Raw genomic sequence first — 21,559 nt, 5'->3', positions numbered from 1 at the left:
ATAAAAATTTGAGGCATTTTGTCTTCATCGCCAGATTTAAAATCTTTTTGAACTCAATGTCTTGATCACCATGATGCGGCTACCTTCTTAGGTACATTGCAAATTCGGGTCCATTGATCAGACATTCCATATCAGAAGTAGACACCATAAAGAGGATTCTCCCTTGATTAAGGCGCATTGGCCCAATTTGCATGGTCCCATGGTCATCACTTTCCAACGTTGGCTTCATGGTTTCCAACCCTTCTTCCCTCAAAATCACGGCTCCTACGGTCGCGTGATTATCGCCTTGGGCGATTACCTTCTCGAGCATTTCGATCATATGGATCATGATGTCGATGATGACTTTCTCTAGCCATGGGAAGATGCTCTTGATAACCATCTTGAGGCCTATCAATTTCTCTGTTCATAGCTTCAATAAGCTGTTGAAAACTTGTGATCCGTCTTGCATTTACATGAGTCTGGAATTCTGAGGACCTCATAGCATAGACAGGGAAGGTATTGAGGGTTTGATAGGAGCATTTTAATGCGATATTTTAATAGTTATTTCCTCATATTTTACTTAGTTATTTCCTTAAATAAATAAATTTTAATTTATTTTTTATTTTCTAGGTACATTGGAATAAATGGAGAAGAAATAAGCTGAAATGAAAACACATGGCGAAAAGAGAGGAGTCCTGATGGCCCTAGGAAAACACATGGCTTGAAGATGACGTTGGAGATATTATTGGGGAATTAAATCTGATTTTGCCATGGGAAATTATGGAGTTAATGTCAAAAATCAAGAGAGGATCAAGGATAATGCCATGGAGAGATTTAAGGGAGAAAAGGTCCAAAACAAGTCCAGATTCATTCCTATTTTCACTCAAGATTATTTTGGCCGAAAATTAAGAGAAAAATAAGATAAAATCTTGGGAAATCAGCAATAATATATTTGGAAAGATTATGGAATTATTTTGGAGCTTTTTGATTGGTTGAGTGATATGGCAGAGCTGACGTGACATTAATTCATTGGTTGGAGCTGTGTGGTGCAACCAGAAAATTCCTTAGAAATTAAATTCATGAAGCCTTGCCTTCCTCTATATATACCCCTCTTTGCTACATACACCATCACGCCACCACAACACAACACCTCCCTCCCTCAGTAAATAAACATCAGAAAAATTCTCTACATTCTCTAGTCTTCAGAAGCTCTGCGTCTCAACCAAGGAGAAGAAGAAGTCATGCAATACATCAAGATCATATCCGCCATCCACCCTTGTGTCGTCCCTAGAAGATTGCTTGCTTTCAAGGATCTTTGAGTTCTTCGTCTCAAGGCCATGTCATCCATCTTTCACGGTGTATTTCATACTTTCTTTTGTTTTCCTTTGTTTGATTCACAGAGTTATGAATTCTAGTTAACATGATGTTAAGGGAAAAGTTTAAAGCCCGTTTATATGTTTTGAAATAAAATTGTGATTTTTATATGTTGATTTATATGTTGCTTATGTGAGATTGCTTGATTGATTTTGGATTACAGAAAACTTTTGCATGTTTGTGTTCTTTGGTGGCCAACTTAGGATATATGCATGTAATTGGAGCTAGATTTAAGTAGTAAAGGCTTTGGACAAAAGTCGAAATCAATTAAGGAGAATTGCAAATAGGTGAACTTATTCATAACTAGATTGTGCACTTTGGTTGGCATCCTTTCTTTGTTCTTAATGCGTTGAATATGTTCTTGATTAGCTAGCTTTCTAGACTATGATTGCATGTTCAATAGGATTGATTTAGGTGCTTTCACTTAGATTAATTATTCAAGGAAAGTAAAAAATGGGAAATCGTTTGCTTTCTAATGTTTCACATGGTCAACTTCTTTCTTATGACATAGAAAATCAACTATAGGAATTGTGATTGGATTTCTTGCATATGATTGTGATTTTGATCTTTGTTCCATGCGTTCCACCCGTGTATATATGTTTTTACATTTTCTTTATTTTATTTATTTAATTTTTGATTTAATAATCCTAAAACCCCCTTTTGTTTGTTTTATTTTTGTAAATAATACTTTATACTTATTTTAATTCTTTAGTTGTTTTTGCAATTACAGATGTACCCTCAATCCCCGGTTAGAACGATCCCTATTTACCATATACTAACGATGACATTTTCAGGGTTAAATTATACGCTTACTTTGAGCGTATCAGGGTTTTGTCAATCAATTGGTCTTCTGTGATTGTCTTTCCACAGAGACACATCATTGATCTGATGCGAAGAGCTTCCGAATAAAATTGCATGACCGTGTCAAATTCAGAGAAGCGAAGATCATTCCATTCTGCTTCTATATTCGGAAGGATGGAGTCACGAACATTGCCATAACGTTCATAAAGCGCTTGCCAAAGCTTTATGGCGATATCCTCATTTATGAACTCAAACTGGAGGTCACTATCCATGTGACATTTCATGAAGGCAAGTGCCCTGGAATTATCTTTCCCAGTTTGAGGATCTGGAGCTGTTTCTATAGGACAAAGCTCTTGGATTGTATGCAATCTCAGGTAGTAAGATGGATCTCAATGTCAATGGCCCAATCTAAATACCCTTTGCCTGCATAATCCAATGTAACGAAATCGAGTTTGTTTGTGTTTGATATTCTGAAAAAGGGTGAAACAAGAATGAATTAATTTCGGAGCTAAACTACCACGAAAACTAAAATAATAAGATTTCCGAGCGATGCTACCAAGAAATCAATTTCCAAGAATATTTGATTAGACAGAAACAATGATGTTTTAATATGGTCACAATTTGGTGCTTGCGGACGCTCTTAGTCCGAATATTATGAACACTCTTATTTCATTGATTACGAACGCTCTTAGTTCGAATATTATGAACACTCTTAGTTCATTGATTGCGAACGCTCTTAGTTCGTTTAGCGTGAATCCCCAAAATTTCTCTTATTAAATAATCGAACTCACGTTTGTATATTGTAAATCCTGTAGAAAATAATGAAATTTAAAAGACAAGAAAGCAGGAACTATAAAGACTTACTTGTTGAAATTCGGAGCAGATTCGCTTCTGAACAGCTCCCAGTTCGAATGGTGTACACGTCTCAAAATGACTCCAATAGGGCTGAAATTTGGAGGTCAGATAGAAGAGATAGAGACCAACAACTTTGATGAAGGAAGGATTTTGATCTAAGGTCTTGATCAAGACGTTTCGAGGTGTGAAAACAGGCTGATCTTCACAGGAACGAGTGTGCTGCAGGGGCAGCAGGCGTGCGACGATGCTGCAGGGGCAGTAGGTGACACACGAGTGCTTAAGGACTCCAAGGATAGCACACGGTATGGCTAGCTAGGGCTAGGAGCTTGCGGCAGATGGTGTTGGCCAAAACAGGAAAAATTGGGCAAAAAGTCGTTTCTGCTGGTTTTTCTGCAGGAGGACCAGTTGTTCTGACGGCCGGTTCAGGGGCTTCTGGACCGGTTCTTGGAGTATCTCTTATGGTTCCTGAATCTTAAGACAGAGACGGTGCTACTGACAAAATTTAGTGGTAATTGGGTGTCCGAAAGGAGGTGAACCGGTGGAGAGATCGCAGCGGATGGTTTGGGGCTTCCGACGGCCAGTTCGGTAAGTTTCAGGCCTGTTTTGGTTGTGTTTATGCCGGTTTCGAACTCCTTGGGTCTGGGGCTACTAGTTGGGAGGTGGAGGCAATTAGGGTTTGAGGGTTTCGACTTGTTTTAGGGTTTTGGTTATTTGTCTTAGGGTTGGGGCTCGTGTTGATAACGTGTTGAAGTAAATGGGAATTGCAGAGAGAATTGTAGTAGTATTATTGATAATAGAAGCCCTATATATAGAGATTTACAGAGTACACAAAAGGTAATAGAATTCGAACATAAATAAAAAATCTAGAACCTTCTCCTATTACAACTCTAGGACTAAACCTTAATTTGAAAAGGCACACATGACATGTCGACTTCCTTCAACAAACATATATATTAATATATATGCCTGAAATTAATGGTAGCTGAAGACATCAGGTTTTGGAGTGATGGCTTCACCTGTAAGCCATTCTGGTGCTAGATATCCACCAGTCCCTCTCCCAGTTGTCAGAACTAGACTATGGTGTCTGCCAATGAGTTTTGCAAGACCAAAATCTGCAACTTTTGGACTATATTCTTCATCCAATAAAATGTTCTTTGGCTTAATGTCATAGTGTATTACACAATCTCTACAGTCCTCATGGAAGTAAGCCAATCCTCTCGCAATGCCTATAGCAATATGATATCTTGCTTTCCAATCCAAGATTAGTGGATGGTTTTGAACTAGAACAGATTGTAGAGAGCCATTTGGCACATAGTCATAAACTAAGAGCCTTGTAGAATCTGCACAAAACCCACGTAGGTGAACAAGATTAATGTGTTGGATCGCCCCAAGAGTTCTCACTTCAGCCTGAAATTGCTTTTCATCCTGCACAGACTCTTTAGTTGTTTCACTGCTATGGGAGTTGAATCAAGCAATATGCCCTTGAAAACTTAACCGAAAGCTCCTTCTCCAGGTTTCTCTGAGAAGTTTTCTGTTGCTTTTCTTAAATTTTTGTAGTTGAACAGCACTAGAGAATCCTCAAAAGACACCAATGCTCCAATAAACTGTCTTTATTTGACAACTACCAGCACAATGCTAAAGAGAGTAACGATGCCTGCAAGTACTCCAACCACAATCCAAGTAGTCTTCCTCTTTCTACTCCCAGAATCTATTATTTGATCCTTCTTAGATGCTGCTACTCGTAGATACCAAACTTTTCCTATCATTCCATCAGATGATAGTTGCTTTACATTAACTAGATCACCTCCCAAAATCAGACACTGATTATCATAAGCAAAAGCAGTGCATGAGCAATTTCTCAAGCAAGCTAATCTACATTTGTCAATGTTATCAACTACCAAGGAGTTGGGACTCTTCGGGTAAGTAACATTATCCATCAACAAGAATTCAGAATTCTCCTCACCACTGCAATGAAAAGAAGTTTTCCTTCCTCAGCCATTTGAGTGATCTTCTAATTCCCAGTCTTTATGGAATTTGGGTTCAAATCCTTTTAGACAGCCACACCGAGAAAGATTAGGTAGGTTGCATATACTAAAAGCACCACAGGAAGCATAGATATCACATCGTTCTATTGGATCCATCCATTGCAAATTCCATTGCAGGGAGCCCTTTTCCAAGACAAAGAACTTCATTTGACCAGTGGTTTCTATCATGAACCTAATAAAGGTATCAGGATAGGCAAAAGGATTTGCTGCATAACTAAGATAGCTTCCATTCTCATTTGAAACAAATGAGTAAATTGTAGCATCTGTTGTAAAATGAAATCAAAAGTGTTTCAGAAAAAGAGAGAGTTTGGGCTCATGGAGATAGAGTGTGTCTATTCATCTCACCATGAGGGGGTTTATATAGGACTACATGATGTATACAAATAGGCAACGTTTAATAGCAACGTCAATTACTCCTATTCACAATCCTATCAATCACTAATCTATAGTGAAAGGCATATATGACTCTCCATCTATTTACATGATATTAGCCATAACTATTTACAACACTCCCCCTTGGATATTTCATGTCAATAGTGTTGCCTAGGCTGAGCGCTTCTAAGTTGCCTCGTCAAAAACCTTGCCAAGTAATAAAAACCATGTGGGAGAAAAACAACCTTGGTCGAAGGAGAAAAAGAGCACAACGCTCGTGAATGTGGAGTAGTCGTATCACAATAGAGATAGGTGAAGTCTTCTTATCAGCATCATAAGTAGATAGTATGTCTACGAGATGGATGCATTAGAGTTGCTACACCCAAACCTAGCCCGGTGAACCCAGTGGGAGAAACCCGTGGTTGAAGGGAAAAGATGAGCAAATGCATATATGTCAAATCAAAGCATCTTCTGGATGCAGTAAGTGGGGTGACCATGCTAACGATGTGCCTCGTTAAAACCTTGTTAGGTAACAAAACCCAGTGGGACAAAATAACCCTAGACGAAGGACAAAAAGAGTACACGATGGTCAAGTGGGTATATATGCTTCAGGATACTCCCCCTGATTTCAACTCCCCCTGAAAATTACATGTTAGGTAATTCAGATAGTTTATGTAGACCAATATCTTGAACATATTTCTGGAATGTATACTTTGGTAGTGACTTGATGAAGAGGTCTACATGATTGTCTTCAGATCAAATCTGCTTAACTTCAATCTTCTGATGCTCCTGTTGTTGCTAATTGAAGGAGAACTTCGGTGCAATATGTTTGGTGTTGTCTCCTTTGATGAAACTCGTCTTTATCTGCTCTATGTAAACAGCATTATCCTCGTAGATAATGGTTGGTTCATCAGTGGTGGAATGCAGTCCACATGTGCTTCGAACATGCGTTGTAACGGCTCTTAGACATGTACATTCACATACTACTTCATAAAGAGCTAGTATCTCAGCATGATTCGAAGATGTAGCAACAAGTGTCTATTTCGTAGAACTCCAAGAAATTGCAGTATTCCCAATGCTAAAGACATAACCAGTTTGGGAACGTGCCTTGTGCGGGTCTGATAGATAGTCTATATCAGCTTATCCAATAAGGCGAGCATCATTCCGAGGATTAAGGGGTTTGATCCATTCCTTGATGCATAGGGATAGAATAAGCCCATATCCGCTGTACCTCTAAGGTAGCGAAAAATGTCTTTTATGCCATTCCGGTGGCGGTGTGTTGGCGCAGAGCTATATCTAGCTAACAAGTTCACATCAAATGGGATGTCCTATCTAGGGCATTGGGCCAAGTACAATAATGCGCTTATTGCACTTAAATATGGGACTTCTGGTGCCAATATCTCTTCGTTATCATCTGCAGGACAATACGGTTCTTTCTAGACTTCGGACGACCATGGGTGTGCTTGCTTTTATCCTCATTAAAGTGTCTTAACATCTTCTAGATATAATTTGGTTGCTGGACCAAAATTTCATATGCACTTGTCCTCGGGCTTCAGATCGAGACAATAATTTGTTTTCCCAAGGCCTTTCATCTCAAATTCCGACTTCAGGTGCTTTACAGTTTCCTTGATTTCTTCAAGAATATCAATCAAATTCATGTCTTTGACATAGACCGCACAATTGCAAACCCGGAACTTGTTTCCTTAATAAACACGCAAGGGCATAGTTTATTATTCACATATCCCATCTCGATTAAATATTCACTTAGACAGTTATACCACCTCCGTCTAGATGTTTTCAATCTGTAAAGTAAACGCCTCAAAACTAATGGAGAGCGTGTTCCGTGGTCTAGAACTATTTGCATCGGGTATGATAAGTCCTTCAGCAACTTTCATACATATATTTGTATTGTGATCCCCATAGAGATAAGCTGTGACCACATTCATAAGCTGCATATTCAATTTATGGGAAACTACCAAACTGATAAGGTAACGGAACGTTATGATGTCCATTATGGGAGAATATGCCTCCTCGTAATCAATCACAGGGCATTGAGAAAATTCTTGCGTCACTAGACGAGTCTTGTGTATCACAATCTCATTTTTCTCATTACGCTTCCTTACAAATACCCATTTAAATTCTACAGGTTTAACATGAGGAGGTGTAGGAACAACAGGTCCAAACACCTTTCTCTTTGTCAAGAAATCTAATTCGACCTGGATTGCTTGTTTCCTTTTTAGCCAGTCGTCTCTTGGTTGATATTGATCAACAAAGCAAGGTTTGAGGTCATCGCTTATTATAATTTCGGTGGCCATCGCAAATACTAATATATCATTGATGATAATCTCAATCTGATTCCAAATCTCACTAAATTTACTGAGATTTCTCTATTCTTGGGAATGGGTTCAAATGTTGGAGCGTCCTCCAACATCGTCTCTTCTAGGACAGACCCATAATCCTGATTTATCTCATGAGATGGATCGGTTTGAGATTGCGATGTTAAGAGGATTCGTTTGTGCCAAGTTTACCCTCTTCTGGGGATAAGAATCCTTCGAACCTGATGGTCTACCTCGCTTCTGGGCAGGGACATATGACTGTGTACAAAAGGTAAGCATTTTTTTCACAGAAACTGAATCAGCAAACTTCCTTCCCACTCAATTAATGACTGAATGGAATCAAGCTCTGATGCTATGGTGAAATAGAAACAAAATGCAATAAGATAATGTAAAGTGAGTTTAAGAACAAGAATTTTTCTTGCTTAACACTAGAAGTATGGTCTTTTACTACTTTCATCTTAGTTCCTCTAGTTGTACACCAATTAAGGTCTCTAGGCGCTAGGTTACTGTTTAGAGGGAGATTAGTAGTGAGGATTTATTTTTGGATAAATTTCATTTTAGTACCCTGTGGTTTGGGGGTAACATCATGTCAGTCCCTGCTCTTTTAATTTGATCAGCAACACCTCTGTCCTTTCAATTTCAATTAGCCGTGCCCTAATTTTACTGTTCCGTCCAATTTGAACGTTAACTTTGACTAGATTGACAAAGTAAAATTTGGACAGAACAGTAAAATTTGGGCACGGCTGATTGAAATTGAAAGCACTGGGGTGTTGCTGATCAAATTGAAAAAGCAGAGACTGACATAATGTTACCCCGAAACCACAGGGTACTAAACTGAAATTAATCCTTTATTTTTATTTGTTTTAGGCTCAATAATGGAGCGTAAGTGTTAATAGTGAGGGTCACCTGTCTTCTGCTTGACAACTTGTGCCATTTATGATTTTGGTATAAGACATCATCTAATGAACGTACCTTCTGGCAATGGATAAGTAATAAAATCATCTATTCTTCTAAAAAAAATGTAATATGGTTCAAGAATTTAACAAAATGCAGGGTATTGTTGTAAATATTTGTGGATAATCATGTAAATAGATGTTGAGTAATAGGTGCCTATCCCTCTAGATTGGTGATTGATAGGATGTAATTGTAGGAGTGATTGGATTGTAATTAAGCATTACTCTTTTGTGTACACCATGTAGTCCTATATAAGGCTCCTCATGGTGAGATGAATAACACACACAATTTGATTCTCTGTGTCCAAACTCTCTCTCTCTCTCAGAAATTTTTCTGTTTTACAACACGTTATCAGCACGAAGCTCTAACCAAAGCTCTAGCCAAGAAAAAAAAAAACCCCCCTGCTGCAGCCTGTTTGCACGCCCCGAAACCTCTTGATCGGGACTTCAGATCAAAAACTTTCCTTCATCAAAGTTGTTCGTCTCTGCCTCTTCTCTTTGACCTCCAAATTTCAGCTATATTGGAGTCGTTTTGGGACCTGTACACCATTTGAAGTGGCAGCTGTTCAGAAGAGAATCTGCTCCGTGTTCACGACTAGCTCTAAGATTTGGATCGAATAGCTTTGAGATTCGGGATTTCCTACCAGAAGAGGTGAATAGTTCTTGGATTGGCTGAGAAGACAACCTTCTCAGTTTTGCACACATAAGCTGAAGATTCATCCGTTCTTCATCAAGTAATGTTTTCCAAAATCTAATTTCATATTCATGTTTATTGAGCCTAATGATTGAATATGAACAATCACCATGATGCATGAACCCTAATATTTGGTATATACATATTTATATATATTCGTTTATGTGTCTTGGTTTATTTGGCTTTGGATTGTTTGGTTAGAAAAGAAAAAAAAAGGTTAGGATTCTTGGATTTGAAGCATTTGGTCCAGTAGTATCATATAGTGCATACCAATTAAAAAACAAGCAAAAAGAAAAGGGATTTTGCTGCTCCTGGGATTCGAACCCAGCCACATCATGCATTAGCCTAGCACATTGTCCACTATGCCACTATGGCTAGCTGGAATTTATCAACACCATTTAATATTAATACTGCCATAAGCAGATTCAACTCCATATAATTGGTGATAGATCAATTGATTCAACCTGTGATTTGATTTTGATTGATTTTATCCAAAGCAATTACCATAGTAATTTATGCTCATTACCACAATCACTTCATTATCACATTGAGACAATTCTGAATTATTGCGTGAATTATGATAGAAGAATTATGGGCTTAATTTTTTGTTACACTAATTTGAATTATGCCATTATAATTCCTTATGCTAGAAGCATTATTGGCTAAATTATTATGTGATTATTACATAAACATTATGCCAGAAGCATTTGCAAAATTTATTACCTGTACGTAATGCCAGAAGCATTAATGGGATTTGAACCCATTTCCTTAGGTATATAACCGCTGCATTAATTTATTTATGTTACGATTTAATAACATATATTGAATTTGGTTATGTTATAATTGTGAATATTAATAGAGGCTGAGTCAGAAGCTCAAATCAAGCCCAAAGTCATAACAACAAATTCGAGCCAGAAGCTCAGGCCCAAGTTGCAAGGCTAGAATAGCAGCTCACTACATGTTACCATGACAAAAGTTATGAATCTTCTCAAAGTAGGCTCATCCAGTTGGATGCAATGTCTAGGCAAGGTTCAAATGAGGTTGTGTACTTAAGTGAGCCTCGCTCCACCTAAACCTCATCCTTCCTTACCTGGTCGTATTCAATCGGAGTTACCGAAATGGTTGAGTAATAATTTTTCATTCCTTGGCAGACCAGCCTGAGCCCAGCAGGCCCACTCTCCCTCCGTGGGACCAAGCAGCCTAGCATGCCTCACACACCATTTGACTTACGCATGAAAGCCCGGGTCACAAGCCTGCAGACTAAGCCCGATAGGCTTCACTATCAAGCCCACTCCTTCTTTGGTCCAGCAGAATCAAAATAAAAATGATTTCATATTGTAAATAGATTCACCATATTTAATATGTGTAATTAATTGGGAGAAGCATTTATTCACATAATTGTGTGATAATTAATCTGTTATATTACTAGCATGCAATTAATATCTCATTTGATTTGTGATTTTCATTTAGCCAATTTGTGAGATATTATTACAATTTGCTCTATTCAGTATCATTTTGTTACTTGCCAAATTTTCGCATTAGAATATATGTGTAGAAAATGCAGGTATCTGATGAACCAGTAGTTCATACATAAATCGAACTATAATGCCATTTAAGAAACTTGAAGTTTTCTTCATAAGTTCACCACACATGATAAAACCAGTAGATTTTACATGTCTAATCCGATTTTTCATACCATGTTATAGAACCTGAAGTTCTCATTACTTGCTTATGGACGATATTACCCAAAGCACTAATATTATTTGTTCCTTTCCTATAAGAAATGCCAAATCTCAACATGTTTGACTTTGTTGCTTTGGAGGTTTCCGGAAGAAACTATCTAAAGTGGACTCAAGATGTGAAAATTCATCTGACTACAAAGAAGATGACATTAACAATCGATACTCATGACAATGTCGTCACTAAGGTTTTTAAGGCGAGTGCCATAATGTTCAAATGAAACATATGGAGAAAACACTCCAAGTTGAGTATTCGATGAAGAGGATACACAGACTCTTTGGGTCGCTCTAGAAGAGCACTGTCACCATCAGATGACCATTTCTTGCTTGAAGCAAGACATGATTGGCAGAACGAAATTAACTCATATAACCGTCTGCCACTTGACCAAAGCCCAAGAGGCCATGTAATTAGGCTCCACGAGGCCAAGGCCCACGTGGCAGGAACCATGATGCCATAACTCAACAAGCCTGAGTTGAAAGGAACACTGGTCAGGCCTGTCGCCACCAGAATCAGCATGATCTTTGTTATCGATGTGGAGGAATTGACTGCTGGTCCCGCACCTGTTGTGCGATAGCCGAAGCAATAGATGAGTATTACGCCGGTCGCGGAACTCGAAATACCAACTTTATTAAAGGGTCATTTTTCTATCTATTCCACACTAGAGATCATGGATTTTCAGCCAGTTACTGAACATACCGAGGATTAGAACTCGAAGACATGGGTAAAATTGGCCCCTTGTGTCATATCTATTTCATCTTAATGAATGAAACATCTTCGGATTTTGGTGATTTATGTTTTCAATTATTTTGGATTATAGAAATGTGGTTATGTTCGAATATATTTAATTCAATAAACTTATTCATACATGTGATCCATTGAATTAAATAAATGAATAGGCATATTCTATGGGGAAGTTTGTTGTCTGGTTAAAAGTGTTATTACGCACACCATACTCCCAGATCGGAGATATTTTTCAAACTTATTGTCTATTCATACCTCTGTGACAGCCGTATCAGGGCAATCCAACCTGATAGAGGGCTATGGCAAAGCCTACTTTATGTTGTCCAATGGTACTGAACTTACCATTAATGAGGCCTTATATTCTCCACGTTCCAGAAGAACGTTATTGAGTATTAAGGATATTCGAACCAACGGTTATCACGCTGAAACCACTGAGAAAAATGCGTGGAATATCTTTGTATAACCTCCGAGTGTGCAGCCAGAAGCGTACATTGGAGAAATTGAAATCTGTTAGCTAGAAGCTAACTAATTCAAGCAACTACTTGCTATGGCATGACCTTTTGGGACACCTAGGTCAAAGTATGATGCACTGTATCCTCAATTCATCGCAGGTGCACCCCCTTCTGAATAAGGGTCTTGTATATAATGACACGCTATGCCATACTAGACCATCATATGCAAAGACTAGTACATACGTACACCACCATTTTTCTGCACAAAATGCAAGGGAAATTTGTGGACATATCCAACCACCATGTGGACCAGTTAAATATTAATGGTTTTAGTTGATGTATCGACAAAGTGATCACATGTTACACTATTGTCCACAAGAAAACGCTGCTTTTGCTAAACTCTCACCCAGATCATGAAATTGAGGGTTCACCACTCGGATTATCCCATAAAGTCTATAAGACTTGATAATACCGGAGAGTTTACATCGAAGTCTTTCGATGATTATTGCATATCCTTTGGGATTGATGCTGAACATTTATTTCCCTATGTTCACACCCAAGATAGTCTCGCAGATAGAATCTTGGTAATGCGCACCAAGCTTCTAATTTCTGCATGGAGCTATGCAATCTTGCATGCAGCTACATTGGTCCCGTTGAGGCCCACTGCTACCCAACCTTACTCCGTGTTACAGTTGGTGACTGGGTACGAACCTGATGTTTCGCACTTACGCGCATTTTGGTATGCAGTCCTCGTGCTAATTGTGCCGTCACAACGTACAAAATTGGGTCCTCAACAAAGGATGGGCATACATGTCGATTATGAATCTCATCCATTATGTGCTCTTTCGAGCCCTTGACAGGCGATCTCTTTACCGCTAGATTTGCGGATTGTCACTTTGATGAGACAGTCTTCCCGCCGTTAGGGGGAGATAAGAACGTTACCGTTCCTGATGAACGACGTGAATTGACGTGGAATGTCCCCACTATGTCTCATCTTGATCCCCGAACCGCACAATGTGATAATGAAGTGTGGAGAATTCTAGATCTACAGAGTGTAGCCCAAAATATGCCAGACGTTTTCTCTGATCTAGCTAAAGTGACGAGATCATATATACCTGCTGCAAATGTGCCTGCAAGGATAGATGTCCATGTAGGATGTGTCGTCCCAGATGGACGAGGTACGACCATGGCGGCTAACCAGTCATATGTTCCTGCCCAGAAGTGAGGTAGACCATTAGGTTCGAAGGATTCTTATCCCCAGAAGAGGGTAAACTTGGCACAAACGAATCCTCTTGACATCGCAATCTCAAACCGATTCATCTCACGAGATAAATCCGGATTATGGGTATGTCCTAGAAGAGACTATGTTGGGGGACGCTCCAACATTTGAACCCACTCCCGAGAATAGAGAAATCTCGGTAAATTTAGTGAGATTTGGAATTGGAATGAGATCATCATCGATGATATATTAGTATTTGCGGTGGCCACCGAAAATATAATAAGCGATGACCTCGAACCTTGCTTTGTTGATCAATATCAATGAAAAGACGACTGGCTAACAAGGAAATAAGCAATACAGGTCAAAATAGATTCCTTGACAAAGAGAAAGGTGTTTGGACCTGTTGTTCCTACACCTCCCCATATTAAACCCGTAGAATTTAAATGGGTATTTGTAAGGAAGCGTAATGAGAAAAACGAGATTGTGATACACAAGACTCTTCTAGTGGCGCAATAATTTTCTCAACGCCCTGTGGTTGATTATGAGGAGACGTATTCTCCCGTAATGGACGTCATAACGTTCCACTACCTTTTCAGTTTGGTAGTTTCCGAAAAACTGAATATGCAGCTTATGAATGTGGTCACAGCTTATCTCTATGGGGATCACGACACAGAGATATACATAAAAGTTCCAGAAGGACTTAATATACCCGATGCAAATAGTTCTAGACCACGGAACACGCTCTTCATTAGTTTTGAGGCGTTCACTTTATGGATTGAAACAATCCAGACGGAGGTGGTATAATGATAGGAGCATTTTAATGCGGTATTTTAATAGTTAATTCCTCACATTTTGCTTAGTTAATTCCTTAACGAATCGATTTTTAATTCAATTTCTATTTTTAGGTACATTGGAGTAAATGAAGGTGAAATGAGCGTTAGGTCCATAATTACCTGGAAATGATGGAGAAAAATGGAAATGTACTAAAAGATCAATTTTACACATATTCCTACTCCGGCTAGGAGAAACCAAGCCAAGCAAAGAAGAAGGAGCGGCCGCCTGACCAAATGAACTTCAAATGAGCTGAAACCTTTCAGATCCATTCTAGACACCCAAAGGAACATTTCTTATGAAGAGTGCCAGAGCAAACTATGAGTGGAAGGCCTTAAAACAATCAGCCCAATTTTCTACAGAAGCAAAACCGGAAAACTGGACCTGTAAGAGGTCCAGCAGCATTTCCGGCCCAACCACATGGCAATACATTCTGAAATTTTACCACAATGATCTAAACTCATAGTGGAACATTTCATATGAAGAAGTCAAAGGCTAAAACTGAGTTCTTAGTGGAGATAAAAATTAAAGGAATAAAGGAAGAGAAAGTGATCTCACCTAACAAATCCACTAAGTGTTTAAGTGCTCTCACCTAACAAATCCACCAAGTGTTTAAGTGCTCAAACCTAACCCATTATGATTTGTTTAAAGGCCAAATAGTGTTGCTTGGAAGCCTATAAATAGAGACCAATTCACCATTTCATAACACCAATTCCTTCATCCATTCCATCTTCTTTGTCTCTCCATTTCCTTTCCATTTTCTCTCCATCCTCTAGTGCATTCAACATTTCAAGCAAGGCCAAGGGAGAAGAAGAATTGCCGTGAGCATCATCCTCCATCACCATCCTTGAAGCTTGCTTTCGAGATTCAAGAGACCGCATCCTCAATTCGTTCATCTCATATCCATCTCACGGTGTAATCCTATTCTCCTTTGTAACCTTTGCTTTGATTTCGTTGGTTTTGTTCTAGTTGACATATGTGTTTGAATGAATATTAATTTCTGGAATTTTATGATTAATTGAGAATTTTCAGATTCATATTATTGTGATTCTAAGTTGCTTATGTGTGTTTGTTCGATTAAATTTGCTTTACAGAAAACTTTTATATGTTTATCTTATTTGGGTCGACACTTATAGGATTTGCATGTAATTGGTGCTAGGTTTAAGAACATGAAATCGACTTTTCGTTTTGTGTAACTTGAATCAGAAGTAGTAAAGGTTCTGGACAAGAATCGAATTTAATTGAAGAGGATTGCAATTAGGTGGACTTTTCCATAACTAAGTTGTACACTTGAGTTGATAGCCTTTCTCTATGTCTAATGCGTTGAACATGTCATGATTGACTAGCTTTCTAGGGCTTGATTGCATGTTTGATAGGATTAATCTAGGTGCTTTCGCTTAGGTTAATTAGCATTGAAAAGTAAAATATGGGAAATCATTTGCTTTCGAATGTTTCACATGATCAACTCCTCTCTCATGACTTGGAAGAACAATTATAGGGTTTGAATCGAATTTGATTACATGGAATTGATTTTGATCTTTGTTCCTTGCGTTCCACCCTTGTATATATGTTTTTACGTTTTCTTTATTTTATTTATTTTAATTTTAATTTTAAGAATCCTAATCCCCCCTTATTTGTGTTTACTTGTATATATTTATATTCTTTATTTTATTTTTGTAAATAATACTTTTCTTTATTTGTTTCACAATGACAGGTGTACCCTCAATCCCCGGATAGAACGATCCCTACTTACTTATACTACTAACGATATTTTCAGGGTTAAATTATGCGCTTGCTTTGAGCGCATCATATAACCGTCTAAGTAAATATTTAATCGGGATGGGATATGTGAATAATAAACTATGCCCATGCGTGTTTATTAAGAAAACAAGTTTCTAGTTTGGAATTGTGGCGGTCTATGTCAATGACATGAATTTGACCGATACTCCTGAAGAGATCAAGGAAACCGCAAAGCACCTGAAGTTGGAATTTGAGATGAAAGGCCTTGGGAGAACAAATTATTGTCTCGACCTGGAGCCCGAGCACAGTGCAGATGAAATTTTGGTCCATCAACCAAATTACATCCAGAAGATGTTAAGATGCTTTAATGAGGATAAAAGCAAGCACACCCATGGTCGTCTAAAGTCTAGAGAGAACCGTATCATTCTGCAAATGATAACGAAGAGATATTGGTGCCAGAAGTCCCATATCTAAGTGCAATAGGCGCATTATTGTACTTGGCTTAATTCCCTAGACAAGACATCTCATTCGATGTGAACTTGTTAGCTAGATATAGCTCTGCGCCAACACGCAGCCACCGGAATGGCATAAAAGACATTTTTCACTACCTTAGAGGTACAGCGGATATGGGCTTATTCTATCCCTATGCATCAAGGAATGGATCAAACCCCCTTGATCCTCAGAATGATGCTCGCCTTGTTGGATAAGCTGATATAGACTATCTATCAGACCCGCACAAGGCATGTCCCCAAATTGGTTATGTCTTTACCATTGGGAATACTGCAATTTCTTGGAGGTCTACGAAATAGACACTTGTTGCTACCTCTTCGAATCATGCTGAGATACTAGCTCTTCACGAAGCAGTATGTGAATGTACATGGCTGAAAGCCGTTACAAAGCATGTTCGAAGCACATGTGGATTGTATTCCACCACTGATGAACCAACCATTATCTACGAGGATAATGCTGCTTACATAGAGCAGATAAAGATGAGTTTCATCAAAGGAGACAACACCAAACATATTGTACCGAAGTTCTCCTTCAATCAGCAACAACAAGAGCATCAGAAGATTGATGTTAAGCAGATTTGATCTGAAGACAGTCATGCAGACCTCTTTACCAAGTCACTACCAAAGTCTACATTCCAGAAGCATGTTCAAGGTATTGGTCTACGTAAACTATCTGAATTACCTAACATGTAATTTTCAGGGGGAGTCGAAATCAGGGGGAGTATCCTGAAGCATACCCACTTGACCATCGTGTACTCTTTTTGTCCTTCGTCCAGGGTTATTTTGTCCCACTGGGTTTTGTTACCTGGCAAGGTTTTAACGAGGCACATTTTTAGCATGGTCACCCCAATTATAGTACATCCTGAAGATGCTTTGATTTGACATATATGCATTTGCTCATCTTTTCCCTTCAACCACGGGTTTCTCCCACTAGGTTTACCGGGCAAGGTTTTGGTGTAGCAACTCTAATGCATCCCTCTCGTAGACATACTACCTACTTATGGTGCTGATAAGAAGACTTCACCTATCTCTAAAGCTGTGATACTGCCACTCCACACTCAAGCGCGTTGTGCCCTTTTTCTCCTTCGACCAAGATTGTTTTTTTCCCACAGGGTTTTTATTACTTGACAAGGTTTTTGACGAGGCAACTTAGAAGCGCTCATCCTATGCAACACTATTGACCTGGAATATCCAAGGGGGAGTGTTGTAAATATTTGTGGATAATCATGTAAATAGATGTTGAGTAATAGGTGTCTATCCCTATAGATTGGTGATTGATAGGATGTAATTGTAGGAGTGATTGGATTGTAATTAAGCATTACTCTTTTGTGTACACCATGTAGTCCTATATAAGGCTCCTCATGGTGAGATGAATAACACACACAATCTGATTCTCTGTGTCCAAACTCTCTCTCTCTCTCAGAAATTTTTCTGTTTTACAACAGGTATGAATATTTGTAACTGAATACAAATCTTGTCCAACTACTGACAATGCAAAGGGAATGCACTCCTAATGCAAACAACAAGAAAAGGTTACTGATTTTTGTTCAGGAATTGTGTATGCTTTTTAGTTTTCCATTGACCAGTTGCTAAGCTTCAAAGCCACACATCAGCTTAGGAAAATGATTTCTGAACTTGAAGTAGGTTCTCGGTAATTGATTGCTTCCGTTAAACTTCCGGAAAGGTACTGGAGAAACTGTGGGATCGGGGGTATACCAACATCTAAAGCTCCTTCGAGAATTTGAACAACCTGCCTCATTGTTGGCCTATCCTTCTCCACATCTTGAATACACCAACACGCAACTTTGCATGCTCTAATGAGCTCATCCTTGTCAGCATTACCTCCCAACCTGTAATCAACCAAGGTAAGAACATCTTGTCCTTTAGTTACTGCATTCGCAACCTGGTTAGGAGTGTAGTTTTCTAATCCATCATCTAACCCTTCACTGTTTCTCCTTCCAGATATAACCTCAAACAGCAACTTTCCATAGCTGAAGACATCCGCTTTTGGTGTGATGGCTTCACCTGTAAACCATTCTGGTGCTAGATATCCAACAGTTCCTCTCATGCTTGTCAGAACTCGACTATGGTGTCTGCCAATGAGTTTTGCAAGACCAAAATCTCCAACTTTTGGATTATATTCTTCATCCAACAAAATGTTCTCTGGCTTAATGTCACAGTGTATTATACAATCTCTACAGTCCTCATGGAGGTAAGCCAATCCTCTTGCAATGCCTATGGCAATATGATATCTTGCATTCCAATCTAAGATTAGTGGATGGTTTTGAACTAGAACAGATTGTAGAGAGCCATTTGGCATGTAGTCATAAACTAAGAGTCTTCTTGTAGAATCTGCACAAAACCCACGGAGGCGAAGAAGATTAATGTGTTGGATTGCACCAAGAGTTCTCACTTCAGCCTGGAATTGCTTTTCACCCTGCAACAGACTCTTTAGTTGTTTCACTGCTATGGGAGTTGAATTAGGCAATATCCCCTTGAAAACAGAACCAAAAGCTCCTTCTCCAAGTTTCTCTGAGAAGTTTTCTGTTGCTTTTTTTAAATCTCTGTAGTTGAATAGCACTAGAGAATGTTCAAAAGACTTCAATGCTCGAACAGACTGTCTCCGTCTGACAACTACCAACACAATGCTAAAGAGAGTAAAGATTCCTGCTAGTACTCCAATCACAATCCAAGTAGTCTTTCTCTTTGTATTCCCAGCTGTAGAATCTATTATTTCCTTCTCAGACGCTGCTACTCGTAGATACCAAACTTTTCCAATCATTCCATCAGATGATAGTTGCTTTACATTAAACAGATTACCCCCCCAAATCAGACACTGATTATCATAAGCAAAAGCAGTGCATGAGCAATTTCTCAAGCAAGTTAATCTACATTTGTCAATGTTATCAACTACCAAGGAGTCAGGACTCTTCGGGTAAGTAACATTCTTCATCACCAGGAATGCAGAATTCCCCTCACCACTGCAATGAAAAGAAGTTTTCCTCCCACAGCCATTTGAGTGATCTTCTAATTCCCAGTCTTTATGGAATTTGGGTTCGAATCCTTTTAGACAGCCACACCGAGGAAGATTACGTGGGTTGCATATACTAAATGCACCACAGGAAGCATAAACATCACATCGTTCCATTGGATCCATCCATAGCAAATTCCATTGCAGGGAGCCGTTCTCCATGACAAAGAACTTCATTTGACCAGTGGTTTCTATCATGTACCTAATAAAGGTATGATTCCTAATAAAGGGATCAGGGTAGGCAGAAGCACGAACTGCATAACTAAGGTAGCTTCCAGTCTCATTTACAACAAATGAGAAAATTGAGGGAACATGCTTCTCTTCTATGTCTTGAAGATGGCTGAAAGTTTTACCTGTCCAATTACCGCTGGTCCAGTAAGTTTCCGAACTATTCCATAATAGCCGAAGACTTGTTTGTTCTAGCTCAAAAGAAAAGGGACCAGGTGCTGGATATTGCGGATTTCTCCAGGGGGTAATACTTAGGATTTGCTTGGTAAGCTTGTTATATCCAAGCCTTGCACCTGGCAGCCAAGTATTGGTTGGATGATCGAAACTCTGCCATAGTACTGCAGATGCATCTCTTATGACAAAGTTGCCATCGTCAAGAAGCATGGCTATAGTAGAATTTCTAACCTGTGACGTTGAATTTGTTGACCATATCGCCACTGTTGAGGGGCTGTTTAAGGTCAAGTTTCCATTTTTATGGAGTAGAAATGTTGAAGAAATAGGATCAGAAACAGGTTGGTCTCTGTTTGCCACCCAAACAACTGTTTGATTGGGTAGATTTTTGTACCAGATGCCTATGTAATGGTTTTGAGAGTTACCTGGTGTGAAAAAACCAAGTTCAAAAATGCCACCAGGAGAGGTGATCCTCTGGTCCCCATTGAGAGATTGGCCTGGTAACAGAATCTCAATAGCTTTGGGAGTACAAGTAGTGTAAGATAACAAGAGTAGCAGAGACTGGGAGATCAAGTGGTTTCTGATACTAGTTTTCATGTGTTCATGTAATTGCAAGGACTTTGATGTGTTTATCAAGAGTCTAACTTGTTGTGTTATGGATCCATATATATGTCATTACTATATAAGTATGTATCTAATTGTTTAATTAGTATGGGAAACTTCCATGTGCTTGCTGTGTGTATCTGTTTTCCCATTTATAGAATAAAATATAACAACACGCCAAGTCAAAATTTCTCAGAACTTGAAAGTCATCACTAGCTTGCCAGGTCCTGTTAGTTTATTTATGTTTGATTTTTAATGGAAAAAAAATGGTGTGAGGATTGAAAAAGATAATCATCCTTATTTTCTAGGAGACCAAAGTGATTTCTAGAAAACCAAATGGTCAGTATGTTCTCATGATATCGCCATATCAGTTGAAGGGACAGATGTACGAAATTAAGAGCATGAATCTACCCACCAGAACCAACAACACTACCAAACGGCTGGAAGTGAAATGCGTGATGGAGACCTCGATTGACACTGGCTAGAGAACCTGGCGATGGGCATACAGAAAAATATATACAACACAAAAATATTTAATCCTAAATGTACAAATTAGTTTCCTGAGAGGAAAATCAACCAAGAATAGAGAGTATCAATACAGATGAGGGGTGCGACTTTGAAATGCCATTGTCTAAGCCTTCTCTATGTGTCTCCCCTTCCTTCCAGATATAACCTCTAGCCAGCCGCAGCCATAGCATAAGACATCAGATTTTGGCATGCATGATTGCTAGCTTCACCTGAAAGTTAAACCACTCAGGTGCGTAACCGTGCAAGGTAACTTCGTATGTTCCTTCTTTTTGTCGGAGAACTACTTCTGCCGTGCTCTTCAAGTTACCAAACTGTAAGTTCCAATATATGTCTTGTTACTCGTCAAAGTATGCCAAG

At 38.9% G+C, this 21,559-nt stretch overlaps 1 protein-coding gene and 1 pseudogene across 1 annotated transcript; both read right to left on the bottom strand.

The window, feature by feature from the left end:
• Positions 1–3,981: 3,981 nt before the first annotated feature.
• LOC112184305 lies at positions 3,982–4,946 on the bottom strand (annotated as a pseudogene).
• A 13,169-nt stretch (positions 4,947–18,115) lies between these two features.
• LOC112186151 (G-type lectin S-receptor-like serine/threonine-protein kinase At2g19130) lies at positions 18,116–20,720 on the bottom strand. Its single transcript, XM_024324503.2, has one exon. It carries the CDS (start codon positions 20,666–20,668, stop codon positions 18,251–18,253), a length of 2,418 nt encoding a protein of 805 aa, XP_024180271.1. The 5' UTR covers positions 20,669–20,720; the 3' UTR covers positions 18,116–18,250.
• Between the last annotated feature and the right edge of the window lie 839 nt (positions 20,721–21,559).

Source organism: Rosa chinensis, chromosome 2 (genome assembly GCF_002994745.2).
Source record: "Rosa chinensis cultivar Old Blush chromosome 2, RchiOBHm-V2, whole genome shotgun sequence".
Classification (NCBI taxonomy): Eukaryota; Viridiplantae; Streptophyta; class Magnoliopsida; order Rosales; family Rosaceae; genus Rosa; species Rosa chinensis.
The sequence above is the reverse complement of the archived record's forward strand: the minus strand, read 5'-3'. Positions and strand labels throughout refer to the sequence as shown.

Coding starts and splice junctions, on each gene's coding strand:
- LOC112186151 (XM_024324503.2), bottom strand. CDS start 20,668: ATGAAAACTAGTATCAGAAACCACTTGATCTCCCAGTCTCTGCTACTC.